Source organism: Alligator mississippiensis, chromosome 1 (genome assembly GCF_030867095.1).
Source record: "Alligator mississippiensis isolate rAllMis1 chromosome 1, rAllMis1, whole genome shotgun sequence".
NCBI classification, from domain to species: domain Eukaryota; kingdom Metazoa; phylum Chordata; order Crocodylia; family Alligatoridae; genus Alligator; species Alligator mississippiensis.
Genome location: NC_081824.1, coordinates 477834583 through 477857247, shown reverse-complemented (window position 1 = coordinate 477857247; position 22665 = coordinate 477834583). Strand labels below are relative to the sequence as shown.

General features: G+C 49.1%; 1 protein-coding gene across 2 annotated transcripts in view; it reads left to right on the top strand.

Annotated features, from left to right (window-relative positions):
* Nucleotides 1–22665, top strand: part of CLPB (ClpB family mitochondrial disaggregase) — a 107522-nt gene that overhangs the window by 61225 nt on the left and 23632 nt on the right. For both annotated transcript variants that reach the window (XM_019481765.2, XM_014603423.3), the window contains exons 6-7: nucleotides 3371–3468; nucleotides 10464–10578. In XM_019481765.2, coding sequence (XP_019337310.2) covers nucleotides 3371–3468; nucleotides 10464–10578 — 213 coding nt within the window. The remainder of the gene's footprint in view (nucleotides 1–3370; nucleotides 3469–10463; nucleotides 10579–22665) is intronic.

Genomic DNA, 22665 nt, shown 5'->3' with positions numbered 1-22665 from the left:
CTGATGGCATGAAGGTAGCTGTCCGCTGGTGAATCGACCTTCTGTGGGGTAGTGAAACGAGAGCTGAGTATACCGAGTGCTAGGCTTCCGCTAGGGCTGGCACTGCTTCTCAGTGCCAGATGTGCCAGCATTTTTCTGTCCAGCCTTGAGAAGAAAGGACTTGTCTATCGGCGTATTCATGGCCACATCAGTATTGCGTAAGCTCCTTGTTACCCCACTAGCAGCAGAAATACCCCCTCCCCTGCTCCCACCCACCCCCATAAAAATGAGGAGGGGGTGTTTATGCTTCAGAAAAAAAGCACGTTCATACCTGAGCTGGCGGATCAGAGATGGCCAACTCAGGTTAAATTAGCAGCTCAGGCAGGGCGGTGTTAGTAGTTTGTGGCCCAAAGTTGCTTTGTTCTCATGGCACCTGTCACCCGCGCCGCAGCTAACTCTGGCTAGCCAAACCAGGCGAAGAGCGCACCTTTCTTGCATGGCAAACATACCCCTCAAATGATTTGCATACCGGATCGTGCAGGAAATCTCTGTCCCATCGCAACAGCCTACGACTTCAAGAAACAACAAAACCCTGACAAAATCCCTGCTAGGAATCGTGCTCCAACCTTCCCGCTACCCTTGCCAGGCCGGGAGATCTGGAAAATCAGCCTCCCACCAGAGGTCTAGCTTGAGCCGCTGCTTCCCTGCGCTGTGGATGGGCTCATCCCCTCCTTTCGTTATGCCCCCCCACCACCCCTTGAGTTATTAAAAACTAGCCACTGAGTAGAGCAGCCTCCAACTTGCAAGGCGCCAGCACCCTCCCGCCAGGAGCCTCTATTGACAGTTATCCAGAATCTGAAGGAATTCAAGACAAATGGTTAAGAGGATGGAGTTAATAACATTTGAAAAATTGAGACCTGTCACTCCACTAAACTTTTTTCAATACCACTGACAGAAACATATTTCCCCAATGAGTGACCTTCTGCAGCTGCTCCGGCTACACGGCGCGGCACAGATGCTGGAAGTGAACTGGAGCGCTATTTATCAAATATTATAAGCCAGAGCCTACTAATATGAGGAGTGCTGGGGAGGGAGGGGAGGTGGGTGCCTCACACAGCCTGGGGTGTTGCCCAGGTGTTGATCCCCAGCTAGAGACAGCTAGTGGGAGGTGACAAATTGCCTCCTATTAAGGATCTAAAGGTTGGAGCCCTCTCGGTGCACACACAATAGATTGCCAAGGCAGCAGTGTCCAAAAGGCAGTGCTATTCAGACCAGCTGCAGGGGAGGAGGGCTGTGGAGGGGGGGACCGGAGAAGGGAGGTCAGGCCAAGCCTCTGATGAAGTAGTAGCCACTTTTGCGTTGCGTTACCAAGCAAAGCGACACCATTATTTATGGCGGCGTAATATTTTATCGCCGTCGGTACTTGCGGTAAAATCGACCAGTTGTACAAGTCAGGTTCTATCAATTATTGCAGCAATTAGTCAAGTCGTCAAAGCCATTAACAGGGGGATTAGGCCAATATTGGATAGCCATTATTGATAGATCTAGGGGAAGGGGGGAAGAAAAAAAAAAAAACAACCCACCCTCGTTGCTTCTAATGAAAGCAGGTCTGGCCTCAAGGATGTCATCATTTGGAGAGCTTGGAAAACTTTCCCTTTTCACTACCGAGCGTAATGCTGACAGTGTCTTCGAACGGCATCAGAGCTGCAGGGAGCACGCTTTCAAAGCACTATCTCTTTAAAAGATATCGAGTGGCCAGCTCAGGCAGTATATAATCTCACCTGTCTCGATCATATTCTTTATTTGCAATGACACAGCTCACAATAGAAATTACTCTGTGTCGAATGTTTATGGAGCACATTTTTCATTCTGTAAGCAAATATAGATCCCCAATGCCCGTGCTTAGAAATGGCTCATCTCGCCGTCTCGCTGGTTCGGATAGCAAAGGCCGCGCTCAGCTCTTCAGTTTATTAGGATTGCGGTTCGTTCTTATCGAGCGCAGGTAGCGTACAGCACAGAGCGCGCTGCATTTTAGAGGCAAAGATCAGAACCGCAGAGTTGGGTCCTGCGGAAATGCCGGAGTCGCTGTCCCTGAAACGTAGCCTCATCGGGTCAGGTTAATTCAGGCCGTCAGCTGCTCGTTTCTCAGTCTGCTCTGCTAAATAAGCCAGCGTGATTAGTGGAAGAAGTTAACAGGGGAACATGTTTGTCACCCTTTGTATAGTTTGAAGGGAAGTGTAATTGGGACGTTTCCCTTTTTTCTTAGCGTTGCGCACATGTTAACTTTCTTCTCCTGTAAACGTTACAGTTGGACAGACAAACATTGGAGCAACAGCACAGACCCTGAATGCAGCACTGCAGTTCTTTGCTTTTTGACTTGGGTTAAGGGTTTGCAAAGCTACTATCACTCGAAAGATGACCCGTCTAGTCAGGTGTAGCAATTGAAGCAGCAGAGCTTCAGGTCACAGGCAGATGGAACAGTTGTGTAGCTGGAGGCAGCAGGCTACAGCAGCGTGACCTGTGTAAGATGGCACTTGGTCCGGCCTCTGCCCTTGCCAGGGCACCAGGACGTGCTAGGATCCCCTGAGAACCCTCGATTGACATCTTTGGTGCACCCATCTCTGCCTGTTCCCTTAGGCAGTCAAGTTGCACCTCATTCTCCCTGTCTTGGAGTACGGTATGTAGAAACACAGAAAATGAGGGTTGGAAGGGACCTCACGAGGTCACATCCAGTCCAACCCCCTGCTAAAAGCAGGACCATCCCCAGCTACAGCATCCTACTAATGCCTTTGTAGCACGTCATATTTTGCCCTATCCCACCACGGCTGCTGTGTTGCTCAGTGGGAGAGGGGGTGTGAGTTTTGTCAGTGCTTAGGGTAGAACTTCTTCCCTGAGTCTATGTGAGCCTCTCGAGTGAAAGACAAGTTGCCTTTGGTAAAGAGTTGTCACAGCTACAATACAGCCACCTTTGTGGCATAAGGCAACAGCTGTTTAACAGGCTACAGCCGTCCTGGACTACAGTGTAGATGGGGAAGTGGAGAAGAATGCCGTATCCAATCGAAGCTGCTGTAGTCCTGTTTGCCTGCCCTAAGCTTAGTAGCTGCTGCTTTTGTGAAGCTCTGTTTTCTTTTGGTCACTCCATGGGCCTTTATTGCCGCTGCAGCTTTTCCCTGCCAGGCCAATTGTTCCAAGTGACACTAACCTTTTGTTGTTCCTGTGACGTCCGTGCGTGTAACTGCTGGTTGGACATTGTCCACTTCTGATCTCGCTACTGCTCGGAGCAAAGGGTAGAGGGAGATACTGGCTAGCCCTGGGGGTCGCAGGTTTGTGCTTCGTGTCTATTCTGTCCCAGGTTTGAACTCTGATCTCTCCTTTCTCCCCCTCTGGTTAGGAGCCAACCCCCTGCAGAAGAATGAAATGGGACACACGCCACTGGATTATGCCCGCGAAGGGGAGGTCATGAAACTGCTGAAGGCTTCGGAAACAAAGGTGAGTCAGGTTCAGGTGGTTGTAGATTGCCTGCCGTAGGGGACCTGGGTGACGCCCCTAACTGCACCCTTGAAAGACGTACAGGGAATTTTCAAGAATGACCTGAAGCGACACAGTGCATAATTAAAACCTACAGAAATTAGTAGAAGCATCCTTGGGGACCGCTGTGGCGGCTCGTTCTCCCCTTCTGCACAGCCTGTCAGCGTGGCACTGAAGTGCACAGCACAAGCAATATTGTCTTGTCACCTACATAGCCTCCAAGCAACGTGGGGTAAAATTGGAGTGCCAGTCCCGCCTTTTTCTTCTGAAATCTCTGGGATTGCCAGGGGTATGATTGATCCTTGAGACAGGCCTGGCCTAGCTGTCCAGGGACAGGTGAGATCCTGTAACTTCTGAGCACTGGTCTTGGATCAGACACTGACTTCTGCTGTGTCTGTGGACTGCTCCCCTAACCTCTCCCATCCTCGTCTCCTTCAGCGGTTGCACAAAGTCATCCTGCTTCATTAATGAGTTGTGTTTGTAGAAGTTTTGTGGATAGGAAGAGGAAGGAACCAGAACTGCATTGATTAGCAACACTTGCTCCATTAAGGAGGGGGAGATACAGACTCAGGGCTTGGGGCACTGGGGAAAACATGCTCACCTTTTACCTGTTATCTAGATAATCATCATCTCTAACAAGAAAAATTCCCAATTATTAGTGCCTCCTGTTAAACCGCCCCTAAGATTAGTGGATACAGGTTCTGTTTAAAGGTGAAGCAGCATCATTATAAAGTAGTAATAATGACTTACACGTCGAGAATGCCCTTCTTTCACAAATCTTGGGTCAGTCAAGGCATGAAGCTTCACAAACCCCTGTGATGCATGGCTCATCACCCCCGTTTTACAGATGGGAAAACCTAGGCCCAGAGAAGTTTAGGCTCCTATATGTAAAAATGAAGCTTTGTTTGGGGTGCCTCAGTTTCTGGATGTCTAGCATTAAGTGCTGAATTTGCAGTTTTGATAACACGGGCTGGAGGGCTTGTCCAGGCTGGGAAATGTGTCAGCTAACATGCTAATAAGCATGCTCTTAAGTACCAGCTAGCATCTTAGATAGAGGCAGAATCATGTTTAGCCAGTCAAAAGCAACATGATCGTCTTGGCTGCCCTCGCACAGAAGGTCTTTGATGGAGCCAAATGTACCCAGTTTCCAGGTTGCTAACCGCCTGCTCTAGCCCTAGACCCCTGCTCATCCTCCTCTCTGACACCATTCCCTTCTGTTCCCAGCTAAAAAGAGCTTGAATGTGATAGTCCTCTACAGAGCTGGTGGCTTCTCAGATTGGCCAGAGGCATAGCTTGGAGGCAGCTCTAACAATCAGAACGGTTCTGCCAAAGTTTGAAAGCAGAAACATTGGCGACAAAATCCTTAAATCACTGAGAGGAGGTGAGCGGGGGAGAGCCTCTCCTGGTTAAATAGTCTCTGGAGCCCAGCATCAGTGCATGAAGCTGCCCTTTTAACTTGGAAACCGTTTTAAAAGCTGCATCAGTTTTCGCGCTTAACTAATAGATGGCGGGGAGAGAGGAAATATAGAGGGGAGGATGCCGCCAATGAAAACGATTGCATGCGGATATAAAGCATAAGTCTGGGAAGCTGGCTGGTGATGAATATTCAGCTGAGGGGGACGTGGCGCTACCGGGGCCGTACTCCGCTCCTGCCTCTGCGTTCCACCGAGAGTCTTTGAGAATTTATTGCTCGTTTTAATCACGGCTGGAGAATGAATTGGCAGGGCTATTAACCGGATGGGCACAGCCCATCTATTTTATTTACATATCCCCGTGACAGAGTAACAAGGAGTTTTCATATGTATTTTTAATTTGTTTGCGAAGAGGTATTCGGCGAGGGCTTGCTTCGTGTGCATGGTGCTCGTCTGTGGGGTTGAAGCTCTGAGCCACGTTAGAGCAGTAAATGAAGCCTGTAGCTGTCCGTGTGCACGCAGCAGGCGAGAGCGGGGCTCCTGTGCTCTCCTGCACACCCAGCCCAAACCATAAGCATAATGCAGTGGAGGCCCCGACCGGCTTTGGACCCTTTGCGACTGCCTGGTTTCGACTGCCCGGATGGGAAGGGGAAGCTAAACTGTAGTCTCTTGCCCTTTTTTCACCGTTTTACTTTCAGATAAAGAGTATGCACGCAAATAGTTACTGCAGACCACTGACCCTACCTCCATCTGCCCTGTTCTTACTGTTTGTGCTCCCTTATCCTAAGCTAGTCCCTGTGCCCATTCAGGTCTTGACCCCCTTGACTCCCACAGAAGCTGCAAGAAAGCCACTTAGGGCCAATCCTCCTGTTGTTTCCCAGGCTTCTCTGAAAGCCTTGTTTCCTTGTTGGTGCCACAGCCAGAACTGGATTGTAGGTCCTGCAGGTTCTGGGCCATCTCAGACCACTGGATCTCCATGTTTCTATTGGTCTTTTATACCTTGCCCATCCTATTCTGGATATCTGAGGAGTAGACCTCCGCAAAGTGCCTGCCCATGGACCTGCCTACACAGTTGTGTTCGTTCGAGAATAAAGCCGGGGTCTCACTGACCTCATAGAAGGCACTGGCTGCAACCCCTTTGTAACCAACAGCGTTACGCCAGGGGCACATTTACCATTTGATGGGAACAGACTGCCCCTAAACGTCTCTTGAAGCCTGTTGTTACTTCCCTAGCTTACTTCATATCCCTGACACGTTTTCCGGCTGAAAACAAGTTTACAATCCTGGTTGTGTTAATCTTTTAAATTCCTTTTCCTGTAATGTAAAAGATGCTGTGTCCTCCACATTCCCAGGTTGTTTGCAGGCGTTCAGTCTCACCGCAGCTGTGCTTTTGAACCTCTCTTCTCTGAATATTTTCCCGTAAATGAAATCATGCTTGGGAGAGGTGCCATGCCGGATAAAGAACAATAAAAGCCAGTGAGCATGATTGCCATGCCCATAGTAGCAGCGGGAAGCCGGGCACTGCTATCTCAAGGTGAGGTCTGAAGCAGCTAATAGAGCGTGTCTCTGATTAAAGAGATGGGCTCTTTTCTTCTGTGCTTGGCACCATCTTGCAAGAATCTCTTAGCCCCTATGAACACAGATGATCTCTTGGCTCCCGCCAGGAGTCTCAGCCCCCGCATCTCTTTCCAAGCACGTAACCTCAGTGTAATCCACTTAGATGCCAATGATGTTCCATGAAAGTTTAATCAGTTATCGACACAGTCCCAGCAGATAGCATCTCACACCCCGTGCAAGGAGGGGGTGTCGCTTCTGGCGGCTGCCAGTCACCAGCCCAGCAAACCGTTGGCCGGATGTCAAAACTAAACAAGGGCAGGCTCGCTGGGTGACTGCTTCCCAGAGCAGAACCAGTCTGGTGCCAGCCAGCACAAGCCCAGCGCTCGAGTGGCTAACCCTGATGCTTCTGTGAGGGTGACAGGAAGGAGGTACACTGTGCCATTGAAGGAACAGTGCGGACCCACTGCAGAGGAAGCCTCGTCTGGTTCTGCACAGAGAGGAGAAGGGTTGGGATAAAGAAATCAGCAGAAGTGATCACTAACCAGAGAGAATGAGAGCCTCACATAAGATCTGGCCCTGCTCTGGATGAAGGGCTGGAGCAGAGGGAAGGGGCTGTAATAGCCCCACTTCCACATGGAAGTGGAAACAAGTGTTTGGCACAGCCACTGCAGGTACTGCCATACAGCCACCTTCCAAAGACTGCCTCGCCAGTCCCAGGGCAGCAGTGCCACCAGGGAAGTCCCTCCTTTTGTCCCTGCACTGAGTAAGTTGATTCTGCCGAAAAGGACCTGGGGGGACAGTGGACAGTAAGCTGAATAGGAGCCAGCAATGTGCCTTTGTTGCCAAGAAAGCCAACGGCATCCTGGGGTGCATTGGTAGGAGCGTTACTGGCAGATGGAGGGCAGTGATTCCTCGCCTCTATTTGGCACTGGGGAGGCCACATCTGCAGTCTTGTGTCCACTACAGAAAGGATGTAGACAAGTTGGAGAGAGTCCAGTGGAGGGCAATGAAAATGGTTGAGGGGCTTTGGCACATGACTGGCGAGGAAAGGCTGAGGGAACTGGGCTGACTGAGTCAGGAGAAGAGAAGACCGAGCGGGTTTGATAGCAGCCTTCAACTCCCTGCAGCAGGGTGCAAAGAGGACGGAGCTGCACTGTTCTCAGCAGGGGCAGGTGAAAGGACAAGAAGCAATGGGCTCAAGCTGCAGCAAGGGAAGTTGAAGTTAGATATTAGGGAGAACTTTCTCACTCGGAAGGCGGTGAAGCACTGGAACAAACTACTTAAAGAAGTTGTGGACTCTCCATCCTTGGAGGTTTTGAAGCCCCAGCTGGACAAAGCCTTGGCTGGGATGATGTAGTTGGGGCTGGTCCTGCTTTGCGCAGGGGGTTGAACTAGATGTGACTTCCTGAGGCCCCTCCAACCCTCATTGTCTATGAGTTTATGATTTTGTGATAGCCTGCCCAGACGAGGCACATAGCAGAAACTTGGGGAGGGCAGGTTCTCCAAGCGCCGCAGCAGGCTTTTCTTCCTGGTGGGGGATTCAGAGTGCAGCCCCTTTGTCAGCTGTCTGGCCTGCTTCCTTCCCAGAATCTCTTGTGCTTTTGCATGCAGAAACCTGACGTTAGAAGTCATAGGTGCTGGGAGACTCAGTCTTCCCAGAGAGAGACGAGGTTTCCAAAGACGGGAGCTGTGCGTGGCTCTTGCATTACTCATCCCCTTCAGAAGTCCTTTTCCTCTCCGTATAAACCAGCACCGTACACTGCTGCTCCGACAGCAGAGCGTATGTTCCTCAGACTGTACAAAAAGGAAAAGAAAAGGGGAGGGAAAAGGAAAAAGAATGAACCTGTCTAGAGATAGAGAAAGACACAGACGCAGATAAATAGAAGGAGCTTCAGCATTTTGTGCCCGGTGATATATAGAAAGCCTGAGGGAGACGCACCGTTGACACGCTGGCTTCGGTCCTGCCTGTGTCAGTCTGCTGGGGTCGGCAGCGAAGTTATTGCTCCAGATGAAACCTCAGGACTGATGGGATCTCTCCGTTTTGCAGCAGGCTGATCACATCAGCCACGGTTGGGTTGTTTGGTGTGTATATTTTTTTAACATCTATGGAGGTCACTGCCATACCAAAAGGCCAGCAAAACAGCTAGCAGGTTTTACCCATATGTCACCGCTACTTTCATAACAGCCTTCTGCTCTTATGAGTGTTCCCCCTTCAGAAGATGGTTTAAGTGCTCAGGCCAGTGGCACTCAACCTTTTGGCCCCACGTGCCAGATGAGTAGCACAGGGTTGGTCCATGGGCCAAGTTGGATCCCATACACTGGGATTAGGTCTCGTCCTGTCCCTGCTTAGCCCCATATGCTGGAATTGGGTCCTGAGACCTGCCCCCACCTGGTCCCATGTTCTGGGATCAGGCTCCAGGGCTCTGCATGTCCCTGCCCAGCCTTGCATGTGAGGATTGGGCCATGGGGCCCTGTGTACCACCCTGTGTACCCATCTAGCATGCAGAGTTACGGCCTGCAGGGCTATTGCAGATCCATGGGGAACCCTACGGGTTGGATGACATGGCACCAGGGGCCAGATCCAGCTTACACTACACACCAGTAAAAATCCCAGGTGTTCTTTTGAGAAGATCTCCTTTTAGCTAACCCCCTGCACTGGGAAGAGGTCTTTTCTTCAGACTACTGAGTATTCAGATTGCCAGCGGGGTTAGCATTGTCTGGCAATGAGATTGAACCACAAGTCTGGAGGCACGCGTGCTGTTCTCCGCCCTGCCCCTGACACCCTCGTTGTCCTGGACTAAGGGAAGCAGATTCCACAGCTCCCATGTTCCACATCCACGGCCGTGAATGTTGTTCTGGTTGGTTTTGAAAAGGGCGCTGGCCGCAGGATTTCCTCAGGAAGGTCGTTCTTTAGCTGGGTCCCCTCTCCCTCTGCACTTTGTGATCTGCCTTTTCCCTGGGGAGCACCGCTGTCCTGGCGGTTCAGGGATGGAGCTGGGCACTGGTAGGTTAATGGCTTTGAAGATGACTTCCGAGGCCCTACCTGCATTGACAGGGTGCTCATGGAGAGGCTGAAGCATGGGCTCTCTGTTGGTGGCCTCACCCAGGAAGGAGGTTGAGGGGCTGCATTTTGCTTTAAATACAGCAAATTTCAGGAATCGAGTGTCAAGGGAACGTAGACAAGAACAAGGTTTTATGTTTTATCTTTTTATTTTCCATGGCAAGAAGGTTTGTGCTTTGCTTAGTGTCCATTTGGGATTCTTGGTCAGTAGCGCTCTTTCCCCTGATCTAGTACTGAAGCCCTGTCCCTAGCATGGCCGTAGGAACCAGGGTACTTCTGGAACAGCTTTCTTTCCTAAGAGATGCAGAATGAAGTATCTTTCCTAAGAGATGCAGAATCAACTATCCTGGTCGTTATAGATCCCAGGTCAAAGTCCAGCTTAGCTAATTACTTTTGGCTATGCACATTTCCACCCCCAGCACCCCTGCCATTTTATGACATAGATAAGGGCTGCCCAGCTGGCAGCCCACAGGCCACATGCAGCCTGCAAGGAGTTAATGTGTGGCTCTAGGCTCTGCTCCCTCCATCGCTGGCTGCAGTCAAGGGCTCCAGGCTCCCCATCCCATCCTTAGCTTTTGCTTCTTGCTCCAGTCCCAAAGGGTGCAGCCCACAGCTCCAGACGAGCCCACGGTGCAACGCAGCAAGGGAGCTGAAGTGGGAGCCGCCTGCATGGAGTGCAGGAGTGGCAGGGGAGAGGACATGGACAATATCATTCGCTCTCTCCAGAATGTTAACATCTGTGCTTTGGAGGCTGTTAAACTACTGAGTTCCCTTCAGTTGTGCCTGCTTTTCAGTAACTGGGCAGAGCGATCCCCTGGGATGGTTGGAACATGTGTTTGCCTGGTTCTTTGTGCAAAAGATGCGTTATCAATGTTATTGTTTGGTCAGAAAACATTTTAGTCACGGCCCTCGCTTCCTTTCCGCAGTTCCAGGAAGAGCAGCGGAAGAGAGAGCTAGAGGAACGGCGCAGATTTCCACTGGAGCAGCGGCTGAAAGAGCACATCATCGGTCAAGAGAGCGCCATAGCGACAGTGGGAGCCGGTAAGGTCACTGGCTCTGTCTTTCTCGTGCCATGCTTCTCTAAAATTGATATGCAAAAGGAAAACCATCATATATCCGAAATGCATGGACCTGGGCTAATTGCAGCCAGGCTGTAGAGATGTGCTGGTCTGCAGAGGTGAGAGGCGATGACCTCTCAGTGAGGTCCCATACTCTCGTGCAAAGGAAGCGTGAATGTTCCTTGAGTGGAACAGAGGTGGGACGGGGATATCGATTCATTTGGCCAGTGTGTGAGTGACACTCACTGGCCCCAAAATGGGGAATCGCAGCTTAGGGCAGTGATTCTTGCTAGGGCAGGGTGCCTGGAGATCCTTTCAAGAATGTCATGGGGTCCACGCAATATTATCACTGTTAGGTACACAAACATGAGTCACGCGGTGCACACAGAGATTTTAAATAGGAATCCGTGGTGTCAAAGCCATTCTGGCCTGTTGCGGTCTTTCTGAGTTCTTTGCAACAGAAGAATTGCGCTAGTGTTTTTCTGTAGTCAAAAGCCGAGTAAAAACTAAGAGCTGACGTTTTCCAAAGGGTGCCTCGAGTCTTAGCAAGGTTGAGAACCACTGTGCTAGGGGTTCATAAATATGAATTAATTTAAAAGGAGAATCATCAGTAGTCTCCTCTGTTGAATAGAAGATCTTTTCACTGCTTCCCAGAACAATGCAAAGCAAGGTGTCAGCTGCAGTGTTGCTGGCTTGTGCATGCGATCGTGGCTTTCCGTTTCGCTTTTGTGCCGCTTGTCTTCTCTGCTTGCATCTGTTCTTCTCTGTCGTGTGGTGGCATTCATTTGACACCTCCTTTTATAAACACGGGAATGTCACAAGTTGTTTTGCCCAGGGTGATGAGCAAGAAGAAGGTGGCTAGGGTGCTTTCTCAGATCAACTGCTGGAAGAGACGCCTTTTCCTCAGCTAGAGAAGATCCTATCCAGAATCATTTCACCGTCATCAGCAAAGAGAGTTTAGAGGCTGAAAAATTTGTGAAGAATGGTGCCAAGTACTCTGATTTAGGAGTCGCCGTCGTACTCCCTGGGATGAAATGTGCAGGATAAATATGGTGACACTGGATCATACAATAACTAATCATTTGTATGCGAGGCTTTGTGTAATAACAGTAATTAGGATGTTCATTCACTATTGGCTTTCTAGCATCTTGGGTGGCTGCACATACATAAAACTCCTACCTGCTTTCACCATAAGACTTAACCTGAGAACAGTTCTGCTGGTTTGGGGCTCCATCCTAATCCGAAACGCACACACAGGTGTCCTTTGTATATCATGAATTGCGATATTTGCCGGCTTCTTGGACTCATTTGTAAGATAAGTCTACATTAAGCTGCATGGCCTAAAACATCCTTGGAGTCTTGCTTTTCTGAAGACTACAGATAACAATTTCAAAAGCACTTAAAGTGGCTTTAAAAGCCTCCATCCCATTGAATTATCATGCACCTAAGTATTGAAGGGCCAAAGTTAGGTGCCTAAATGCCTTTAAAAATCTGGTCCTAAATTTACGTTAGGAATTTAGGGTCCTAAGTGCCTAGGGAAATGTTACCCTTAAAGCTACATCTTTGCATTCTTGAGAAATTCGGCCTCTCGGTAGAAAAAAAGAGGGAGAAAAAAGAAAGAAAAACTACTAACAGAAGGATATTGTAGTCCTTTCAGAGCTTTTTCACCTCGGTCGTTCTCAGAGGGCATTTTGTAGCAAATACTAGAATTATTACATTTTCATCAGCAGCCTGTTACTGCAAGATCTCCCCCTGCTACGTCCACTGGCCTTTTATAGATGTACAGGAGGGACTCACAATTTTCACTGTGGACATACCAAGGGAAAAGGGGACAAAAAAGGAAAAAGCCCGGGAAGTAAAATAGCATAACTAATTTTGGCTTGTCTGGTTTTCTTATTTGTTTTCTAGGAAGCGGGGCTATATGGTGGTGCAACACATGCATTTAATAGAGCAGTTAGGGAGTTTGTCAGGAAATAGTTTAGCCTGAGTACATGGTTGGCTGTGTAGTGTTTCCCACTTAAATCCAGTCCTTCAGCCAGCAATCTACAACCTCACCCTCCTTTAGCAATTGAGCAGCAAAGCACGGACTGGGTCTCTTCTGGCCAAAGGTTTCCTTGTTCTTCTTGAATCTTTGGACACCTCTTTAGGACGCAGCGCTATCTAGTAGAGGAGCAGGTGGCTGGAAGGTGAGACAAGGGGGTTTGCATGGGACTGGTAGTTTGCTGGGAGTCCACACATGTGTGTCCGTGTCTGTGTGTGTGTTTTGTCTCGTAGTTGGTTGGTGTGGAGTTTGCAGGGTGTGTATCCAGAGTACTCTGGAGACTGCGACCCATTGCTGCCTGATCACAGCTGAGCCCAAATGAACGGGTAAGGCTCATTAGACAAAAGAAGCTGAAAAGCCAAGCAGCCACAACCAGCAGGAGCCTGGCGACCAGAGGGCTGCAAACAGGGGCCTTTGTCTTCGTGTGGGAGTGTGTAGGATGGTGATCAAGGCCTCACCAGAGAGACCCGAAGAACGGCAGATAACAAACAGGGCTGGAGGCAGAAGTGGCAGGATGGATGTTATCCTTGGATTGGTGCCTGAAGACTGCTGCACCTGCATGAAGCTCACCTGACCTCTCCTGGAGGTTTTCAAGACAGTCATCTTGCTGGGGTCACTTGACCCCAATTGTCTTCCTGCCCAGAGCAGGAGGCTGGGCCCGATGATCTGCGAGGTCCCTTCCAGCCCCCAACAACCTATGAATCTATGGCAGAGCTCACAGCAAAGAAAATGCAAGGGCTCGAGATGCAGGTGGAAAGAGTGCTGGAGTGCAGACGTAGTGCTGAGGCCCTGAAGGAGAAGAGAGAAGAGGGTGCACCTATAGCTCAACCAACTGTAGACCCCTGCTGAACAAGATGACCTGGCTGGCAGACCCCTTGAGAAGGAGGGTGAACCAGGGGCATACATAGCTGTGAGAACAAGGCAAAAGAAGAGACCAGCAAGTGGAGGAGAAATACGAGAAACAAGTTTGCTGAACTGAAGAGCAAGGAGCAGAATGAGCTAGAAACAGAAGATGGGCCAGCAAGGAAGAAGAGAAGAGCCAGTGACTTCAGAAGAAGAAAAAAGAGACAACAAAGAGAGCAAGGACTGGAGGCTGAGGAAGAATGAGGACAGTATAGCTAGATGGTGACTGAAAGGCAGGGCACTGCTGGCAGAAGGCAGAGGGGATAGGAGATTCGAGCTAACTCGCAGAAGAGACGGGTGTATTGAGTTGAGTATTAAGAGGAATTGGCAGATTATGAAGACAGCTGAGCATTGGAACAAGCTGCCTGAAGAAGTTGTGGACTCTCCATCCTTGGGGATTTTCAAGAGCAGGTTGGACAGATATTAGCTGGGATGGTTTAGTCAGGGAACGAGGGGCTAGAGTAGATGACCTCTCTTCCAGCCCTACTTTTCTCTCATCCTATGACCCATCCGCAGACCACATGCAGGAAATAAGGTGGTGTGCTGTCTGCCAGGAGCACAGATGCAAGGCATGGATCTGAGATTTTAAAAGGTCCTAAAGGGATTGGAGCATGCTTAAAGTCTGCTGATCCTCCTTCTCCTTGGGACAATGACAGTGACAGATTCCAGCTGGAACTTGGTCAAGGATGACAAAAACCAGGCTGGGGATGATGCCCGGAGGAGTTAGGGCTCAGATGTGACCATCATCAGTGCCTAGAGTGGGGGGGCAAATGCCAGACAACTGCGAAGGATCAGCAGACAGTGCAAGGACTGGTGCCACGAGGGAAGGATTTGGGGATATCCAGCCATTGGGTTGCATTCACTGAAAAAGGATCCTTCTCAAAGGAATGATCCTTGGGAAATAGCCCTCTGGGCTGAAGAGAGCTTCGAACCAAGAAATGAGATGGGGAGAGGGTCAAAGAAACTGATGTAATCCCCATGCCTGGTTTAAGTACACGTGGTCCTCTTCCTTGGATCCCTTGAGCAATTTTAACCCACTCCTTCCTATCCTTGGAGTGGCAGGACATTGGCAGGGTCCTCGTCCTTCCTGTTTTACCGGGGGCAAATGATGCATGCTTTTGACTTTTTGGGCACTGTGCTTGGTAGTTGTGCTTAGGGTTTTTTTCTGAAGTTTTTAAGAACAGGTTAGACAAACATTTGGTTTGGATAGGTGTGATGCATAAAGTTTTTGCTGTCCCCAGGTTGCAGAACAGAGTGGAGGGTGTTTAGGTCTTTCCAGGCTGCTGGGCTGTACTGGTTGCCACATGGGGCTGGGAAGGATTTTTTTTCCACCCTCCTGTTGCTACAGGTATCGGGGCTTTTTTAAAATTATTTTTACCTTCTTCAGAAGCATCCTGCAGCCCGGGATGGGGATGGGGATGGGGACTGGGCTGTGCCAGTGCTCCTGCTGAGACCAAACCTGGAGGTTTCTGGCTAGAGGGTCTTACCCCTCCACTCAGGGTCAGACCGACGCTACATTTGGGGTCAGGGAGGAATTGTCCCCCATGGTCAAATTGGTATGGACTGAAGGGGGTGGGTTTCCATCCTCTGTAACGGGGAGGCATGGCCTTTCTGGGATCTATCAAGTGCATTTTACAAACCTTGCAGCTGCAGGACATTGCCAGCTCTCGTCTCCCTTCTTTACCTGCACAGGATCAGGTGCTCTTGGTGTCCTTGGGCTATGTTCTTGGTGTCCTTGGGCTTGTGCCTTGTAGGTGAGTGACGGGGTTGTTTGCGCAGTTTGAGGAACAAGCTAGACAAGCACTTGTATGAGATGGTTTACAGAGGGATGTACGTGCCTTGAGCAAGGGGTTGGATAGATGTGACCTCCTCGGGGCCCTGCCAGCCTGGCTTTTCTCTGATTCTAAGACAGCAATTAAGTAAAGAAGCGTGCAGCAGAGTATAAATGAATATCAAAGGATGATGGATGGACAGCAAGGAGGAAAAAAGTACTAAGATAGCTGAAAACAGTACTCAGGTGGGCAATACAGTGAATAATAGGACCATACCTAATCCATCTTGAGAACTAGGTGTGATCAGTGTAAGACAGCTGAAATGTTTGTATGCAAATGCCAGGACCGCAGCATGGAGGAACTTGAACCACTGGCGTAGCATGTTGCAGCAAAGGAGGTCTAGGTTAGATATTAGGAAACATTTTCTCACTAGGAGGGTGATGAAGCACTGGAACAGGTTACCTAGAGAGGTGGTGGAGTCTCCATCCTGGGAGGATTTGAAGACCCAGGTAGACAAAGCCTTGGCTGGGATGATGCACTTGCTTTGAGCAGGGGGTTGGACTAGATGCGACCTCCTGAGATCCCTTCCACCCTCATTGTGTATGATTCTTCATGGGACCAGGTATAGGGATATAGGCTGGAACATTCATGTTAAAGGATACGTATATTTATTGTGAAAAATAGAAATAATGGGAAAGGTGGGGTAGCATTATATGTCAGGGATGTGATGGGCTGCAAATAAATAAGAAGAGATCACACAGATATAACAGAATCTATTTGAGTCCAGATGTTTTTCAGAAGAGATGGCAAAAGAGGCTTTGCTGACGTTTTGCTGAGACCTATTCTAGACCCCCTCCCCGAGTCAGATTTGGACCTGGATAATCTCTGTAAATGCTGCTGGAGACATAAATACTACAAGAAATATTAGCATTCTAGGCCATTTTAACTTTCCTGTAGGAAACTTTAACTCCACAGACCGGAGAACAAATGTTACTAATAAAGTTAGGGCCCAAATACTCCTGAACACAACACAAATGTGTCTTTACCCCATAGCCACTGAACCAGCCAGAAGTGCTGCTATTTTAGTCCTAGTTTTGGTAAGTGTTGGACACATTACAGATGAGCTGTAATTTTGTGTGTGCAATTGTGGGTTTTGGACCTTTTCATTTGTCACACCAAGAACAGGACTGATATTAGAAATACTCTGTGTCAAATTAGGCCGGCACCTGCATTGCCTGAGGTAGTTTGGGATTAAATTCAGTGAGCCAGGACATTTCTGGTGCTGCATTCCCAAGTCAGGTCTTTTGTCCTTGTGGCTGCATCTTGTGCTTCGGACCGTGATCCTTCATGGTACGAATGAAAGAAACAGTTAAAATACCAAAATATGAAGTCTTTTACCCTTTATGGTAGTAAAGGAAACTTCAGGAATGTGAACCAGTGGTACCTGCCTGAGTCTGCCGGCAGCCTGACACAATAGCAGGGAGAGACGTGGGCTGCCTTTAAAGAAAGATCATTGAAATGTGGATGGTCTTCATCATTTCCCCACTGATCAGAGGGCGGCAGGAAGACCAGCAAGGGGCCTCCCCTGCCGCATCGCAAACGGGGGAAGTTTGGGATGGTCCCACCAGATCCATTTTAAGAGTTTGACCCAGGAGCAATTCATTTCAGACTGGCCCCTGAAAAATGGAGAGGAAATAATGACTTTCCATTAGTAGCAACCTGGGCTGGATTTGCTCTGCTGACCCAGACCCAAAAGTCTCCGTATTCCGTTAATAATTCCCTGAACCGCCCTGTCATCCCCGTTCAGTGCCTGAAAATGGGACAATAAGGTAAGATGGAGCTAAGGTCAGGACAGAGGCACGTGCAGCCTATGGTCATAAATACAGACCCATACCAATAGTGTTAACAAAGACCAGGCCTCCGCAGTCTCACAGCGCCGGGAAGGGTAGGCTCCCCCACCGCAAATCCAACAGACACCCCCTCTGTTTGGAGAGCGGCTGTGCCTGGAGGCAGCAGCACGGCCTAATTGGGAAGCTTTGATTAATGGGCGATGCCTGTTTCTGACACAGGTGGTGTTTGTGCACATTAAAGCTGCTGCCTTTATGGAGGCTTCTCTTATTGAATTATAGGGAATGCGCTTGATACCCCAGCAGCCTCGGGATATCAGGCGGAGGTAGAGAGAATCTCTGTCCCCCCTCCCTTTCTGCCCCCTGTTTCTGTTGTTTTGCTGCAGTGAGGTTGGACGGAGGGAGAGGTTTTCCTTCTCGGCGCTCGCTGCCCGGTTCTTTCCACAGCCGCTCCGTGGAACCAGCACGCCCTCCTGCTTCCCTCGGCTGGGCACGGTAGCGGGTGTGCGACGTGTGTTCACATTTACCCAGCCCAGCCACTATGTTTAATTTATAACCAACGCCTTAATTTAATAATCTTGCATGATCCAGTGCCCCTTCTATTATCCAAACAGTCTCCAGGGAGGTCTAGCCTGGAGTAGGAAAAAAAAAAAAGAAAGGGACGTACATATGGGGGTGATGAGCACAGTCTGAAAATGCTGGCGTGGGGGTTACAGCTGAAACAATGACGCAGCCCCTTCTGCTCATTTTAGGGCTGATCTACGCAGAAGTTTCTGGCTAAAGACCCCAGTTGGGTTTAATTCACACCTCTTGTGGCCATGCCAGCCGGCAGGTAGAAACGCTAAGTGTGGGGTAAAAGGCTTCTCTGGATCCTGGTGGAGTCTCTTAGATTCACACGTGGGTGCGGATGTGGAATTGGCATCCTCCGACTCCTCACCTCTGAAAGGGAGGCTTGTTGGACCCAACAGAGCTTGTGTTGGGGCATCTTGCAGGGTCGGAGTAGCTGGCGGTAGCTTGCACGGTGACAAGCTTGCACGAAGAGGAGAGCAACAGGAAAGGGAATGACCACAGGCTTGAAGGAGATGCCTGGTGAAGTAGGTTTGGATCTGCTTGTCCAGTAAATGTTTATCACTGGGCAATGTCTAGACATGCATTTACATCAGCTTAAATTTACATACAGCATTTACATAGAGCCTAAACCCACACAGTAAGAGGGTTTAGGCCAGCGTCTACACATGCAGGCATTAAAGTGCACTAAAGCTGTGTGTGGACCGACCAAGTCAAACCACGCTCACAGTTTTACTGCGCAGTAAGGCATCTACACGTGCATTACTGTGCAGTAACTATTTGGTTGTAAGTTTGATCCCTGCATGACGCAGGGATCAAATCTACAACCAAGTCGGTGTAAGTCACCATATTTACTGTGCGGTGTGGGCATGCACATGCAGACGCATGCCTGAGCTGCGCAGTAATTTTCAGTTACTGCACAATAATTTTCAGTTCCTGTGCAGTAAGTTCAGTTATTGCGCAGTAAATGTGCACATGTAGACATGCCCACTCACTGCAGTCATTTCTAACGCTAAACCAGGCTCACAGCAGCCCAGGAGTGTCCGGACTCTGTCAGGAAGGGGAAAGAAATCCTCCCCCTTGATCTTTCCTGAAATCGTGTCTGAGCCCTGCACCTCCACACACTTTTTTTCTGTTCTACAAGGATGAAAGAAAGGATTAGAGCAGGTCTACAGTACTATGGGATTTTCCTCCACCTGATCGCAATCAGTAGAGTTATTGCTCTTGGAAAAAGTGAAAAACCTAAAAGCCTATCACAGGGGCCTTCCTTGGTGGTCCCGTCATTATAACTGGATGGGAGGAAGCATCAGGGTGAGCTGGATGATGCTCCATGATGCAGAGATGCAAGGAGGTGCTGCTTTCAGTGGTGGATTTTAGTGCCGAGCGGGGAGTTTGTGCTGTGACATCCAACAAGAAACGGAGCAGGTCACCCATGAAGAACTAACAAGGCCCAGATGCTAGAGCCAGCTCATGCAAATGAACAGCTAAGTGGCTTATAAGCATGTTTTCAGGACACTTTAATAAATCACTGCACTCAGGCTGGCTCCGCTTAACTCTTGCCTGTTGTTTCACATGAGCACACAGGATCTCCAGAATAAATACATCTCATGCTCTTGGGTTTCTGCTCAGAGTACATAACAAAGGAAGTGAGCTCTTTCAAAATGCACCTCATCTGGTTAATACCCTCGGATGCAAAACATCCTCCTTGCAAATGTAGCATAAAAACTTACGGCCATCTGTAATATTACTGCATCTGGGGACTGGTAACGCTTGTTTACAGTTAAGGTTGCAAACCTCCTTGGTTTCAGTTCTTCTACCTGAGCTTTGGCCATCACGAGGCTTGGCTCAAAGGTGAATTGCTGGGGAGAGGAGGCAGCAGCAGGGCATTATTTCTAAGGTTGAGCAACTACTGCAGAGATGACACAGACTAGCCATCTTGTGTGCGCCCCGTGCTTTCCTTGACATCCCAAAGGATCCAGTATTAAGGCACTAGGCTGAAAAATCAGAGGCAGAATGAAGGCTGTGGAGTGTCCTTGTTAGACCCGAAACCTTGCAAGATGGAGAGGAAGGGGTGCAAATCTGGTACTTGGTCCACGCCTGGAGAGAGTTTCCCCCCCTCCATGGCACCCTAGCCTGGGCAGTCATCGAAGAAGCACCACTTGAATGAATTGATTTGATAAATGGACATTTATTACACTCACAAATTGGCTGAAACCAATTTTGGTCACATCAGCCCCTGATAACTGCTGGGGTATTGATTTGTGTAAAGTAATACAGTGAATTTATCAGTTCAATAGCGAGCTGAAGAGCCTCCTGGAGACGCAGCGGTACGGTTACACGGTTACAGATGTACAAAATAAAGCGAGCGCTCTGCGGTGACACTGGACGCAGCTCCAAAAAGAGGGCCCAGGCATCCTCGTTCTCCTTCTCTCCTGCTGGAAATAGGCTGGGATTTCTGAACGAGAAAAGCCGAAGCACCTGGATTTTTTTATGTCACGTGCTTCTTTGGCATAGCAGAGGAGAGAGCGCTGCGTACCAAGAGTCTGCGCTGCCCAAAATATGGATCTCCTGCACACACGTCAATGAAAAATGAATAACGTGGCAGACAAATGCATCTCGCGGCACAGACGCCTCCAGTGCTGTCAGCCAGCCTTCTGCTTTCCGCCGGCGGCTGAAGTCTTGGTTTATCAAGGCCTCATGTCGACGTGGTGCACAGGGATCCCCTGCCCCAAGGTGGCTCAGTTTTGGCTGGCTTGAATTGTTGGGACTGGAGTTGCACAGCTAGGTCGCTTACTGAGTGTCCACCGTGCAAAGGCTCTGGCACCAGGTCACTTCTTGCTGAGCTATATAACCTATAACAGGGGTTGGCAATGTTTTACTGCCTGTGGGCCAGCTTCCCTTAACCATCCTCTGCCATCGCATGCCGCTGATTTCCCCCCACACACGCTGCTGATCCCCCCCACCCTTCCCATCCCTGATCACTGCCACTTGCTTCTAATCATTGCCACACCCAGATCAGATCTCTTCCCAGGTCTGATCTGGCCCGCGGCCCACAGCCTGCTATCCCCAATCTAGAGTTGGGATGTGGGATCTGCAGCAGAGGCCAAGAGCTCTTTTCATTGCCTAACAAGAATTTCAATCCCAAATCATAAACCCTGAGTTTACTGTTTGCAATCCCTCTTCTGCAAACAGCACAGCTAAGCCAGTTCCATAGGATTTGACATGTGGGAGCCAGCACTTGGCCGTAAAGTCTGGTATTCTGCTCCAAAGGAAAGAGAAACAAGTCTGCAATGAACCTACCAGCTGATACAGCAGGGTGGCACACACTGATCCCTGCAGGTGATCACTTCATGCCTCGAAGCAAGAGTTTATTACTCTTATTATCTCGACCAGAGTAGCCACAAATGCTGTCAGCGATCATGATCCTCTCCATTGATTTTTTTTTTTTTTTAAATCCACCCACAATATTTGACCTTTTGTATGCTGTGATAAAAGCCAAAAAAAAGACCTCATGCATTGAGTCCTCTGGGAAATTTGGGCGTTTCTGCACGGTCTCAGAGGAGCCTGTCGTTGTCTGTGGAGTGTGTAGTTGCAATTAGGCAAACAAGGTTCTTTGGGTTAATGTGATATCTTTTATTAGGCTAAGTAAATAGTTTGAAAAATTGTTCTTGACAAGCGTTCGGGCACAAACACCTGTAGTTGCAATTACAAATGCATGTTCTGCATCAGCGGGTATTTCTCACCTTGCAGAGCCCCTCAACTCTGCTGCGGCTTTTGCCGGACACTGGTGCGAGCATAGCTAGAGCAAACCCATTGCCATCGTGTTCCTCCTCCCATGATGGTTATTTGGCTGAGATGTTCTGGGCTGTGAGGAGCTGGGGAGCAGTAATGTGTCTCCACTGAGATCTGCTGTAGATAATCCCATGATCTTGAACTCGGTGTCTCCAGACTTCTTCTCCATGATGTTACAGGACTTGATATCAACAGGCCAACTCCCAGATGTTCATGACGGGCCGAATTCTGCCCTCTTCCATATGCCCGTGATTCCTGTCCGTACTCACTACCACTCTCTCTTGCTCCCCTATACAGAGTCCAGATGTCAGTAGAGTTACAGTCATCTAGTCTGACCTCCTGCACAGCGCAGGCCAAAATGTTTCCTGTGCCGAGGCCATTAAATTCTGGTTGAACTACAGCAGATCTTTTAGAAAGACACCCAGTCTTGACTTGGAGACTCCACAAGTGATTGCAGAGCCAGTTACATACTTAACTGTAATTTGTTCCAGTGGTTGGTTATCCTCGCTGCGTGCCTTATTTCTGGTGTGAATTAGTCCAGCATCAGCCCTTGGCACACTTAGCCCTTTGTCTGCTTTCATCCACCTTTTCTCACAGGCCCTTCCACACTGATCCAGTCGCCTCTTCTTAACCTCCTTTTTTTTTTTTTTAACCTAAATTCACAGCGTTTCTTGAGCCTCACCCTGCCCAGCAGTTTTTCCCACCTTGAATCCTTCTTGCATCTTATAATGATCCAAACATCCTACTTAACAGAGGGACACCAGAACTGTGCTTTCACTAGCACCACGTGCAGAAACCATCCCTCCTCTTCACTTCTACTTCATAGTTGCCTGCTCCTGTAGCCAAGGCTGGTAGTTGTTCTTAGCCACTACGTCCTGCTGTGAGCTCACGTCGACTTGGTTATCCACTGTGCCCTCCCATGTCTTTTCCAAGTCATTGATTTCCAAAATATACTCCCACATCCTGCAATCCAACCTCCTCCGTTCTTGGTCCTCAGCCATACGACCTTGTATTAAAGCACACGTTGTTCAAGTGAGCCCAGAACAAATCTGTGTCTACCGCGCCACCAGGGTTTGTGTCCTCTGCAAACTTTGCTGAGAATTTTTTTTGTCTTCTTCCAGGTCATTGATAAAGACATTGAATAGCCC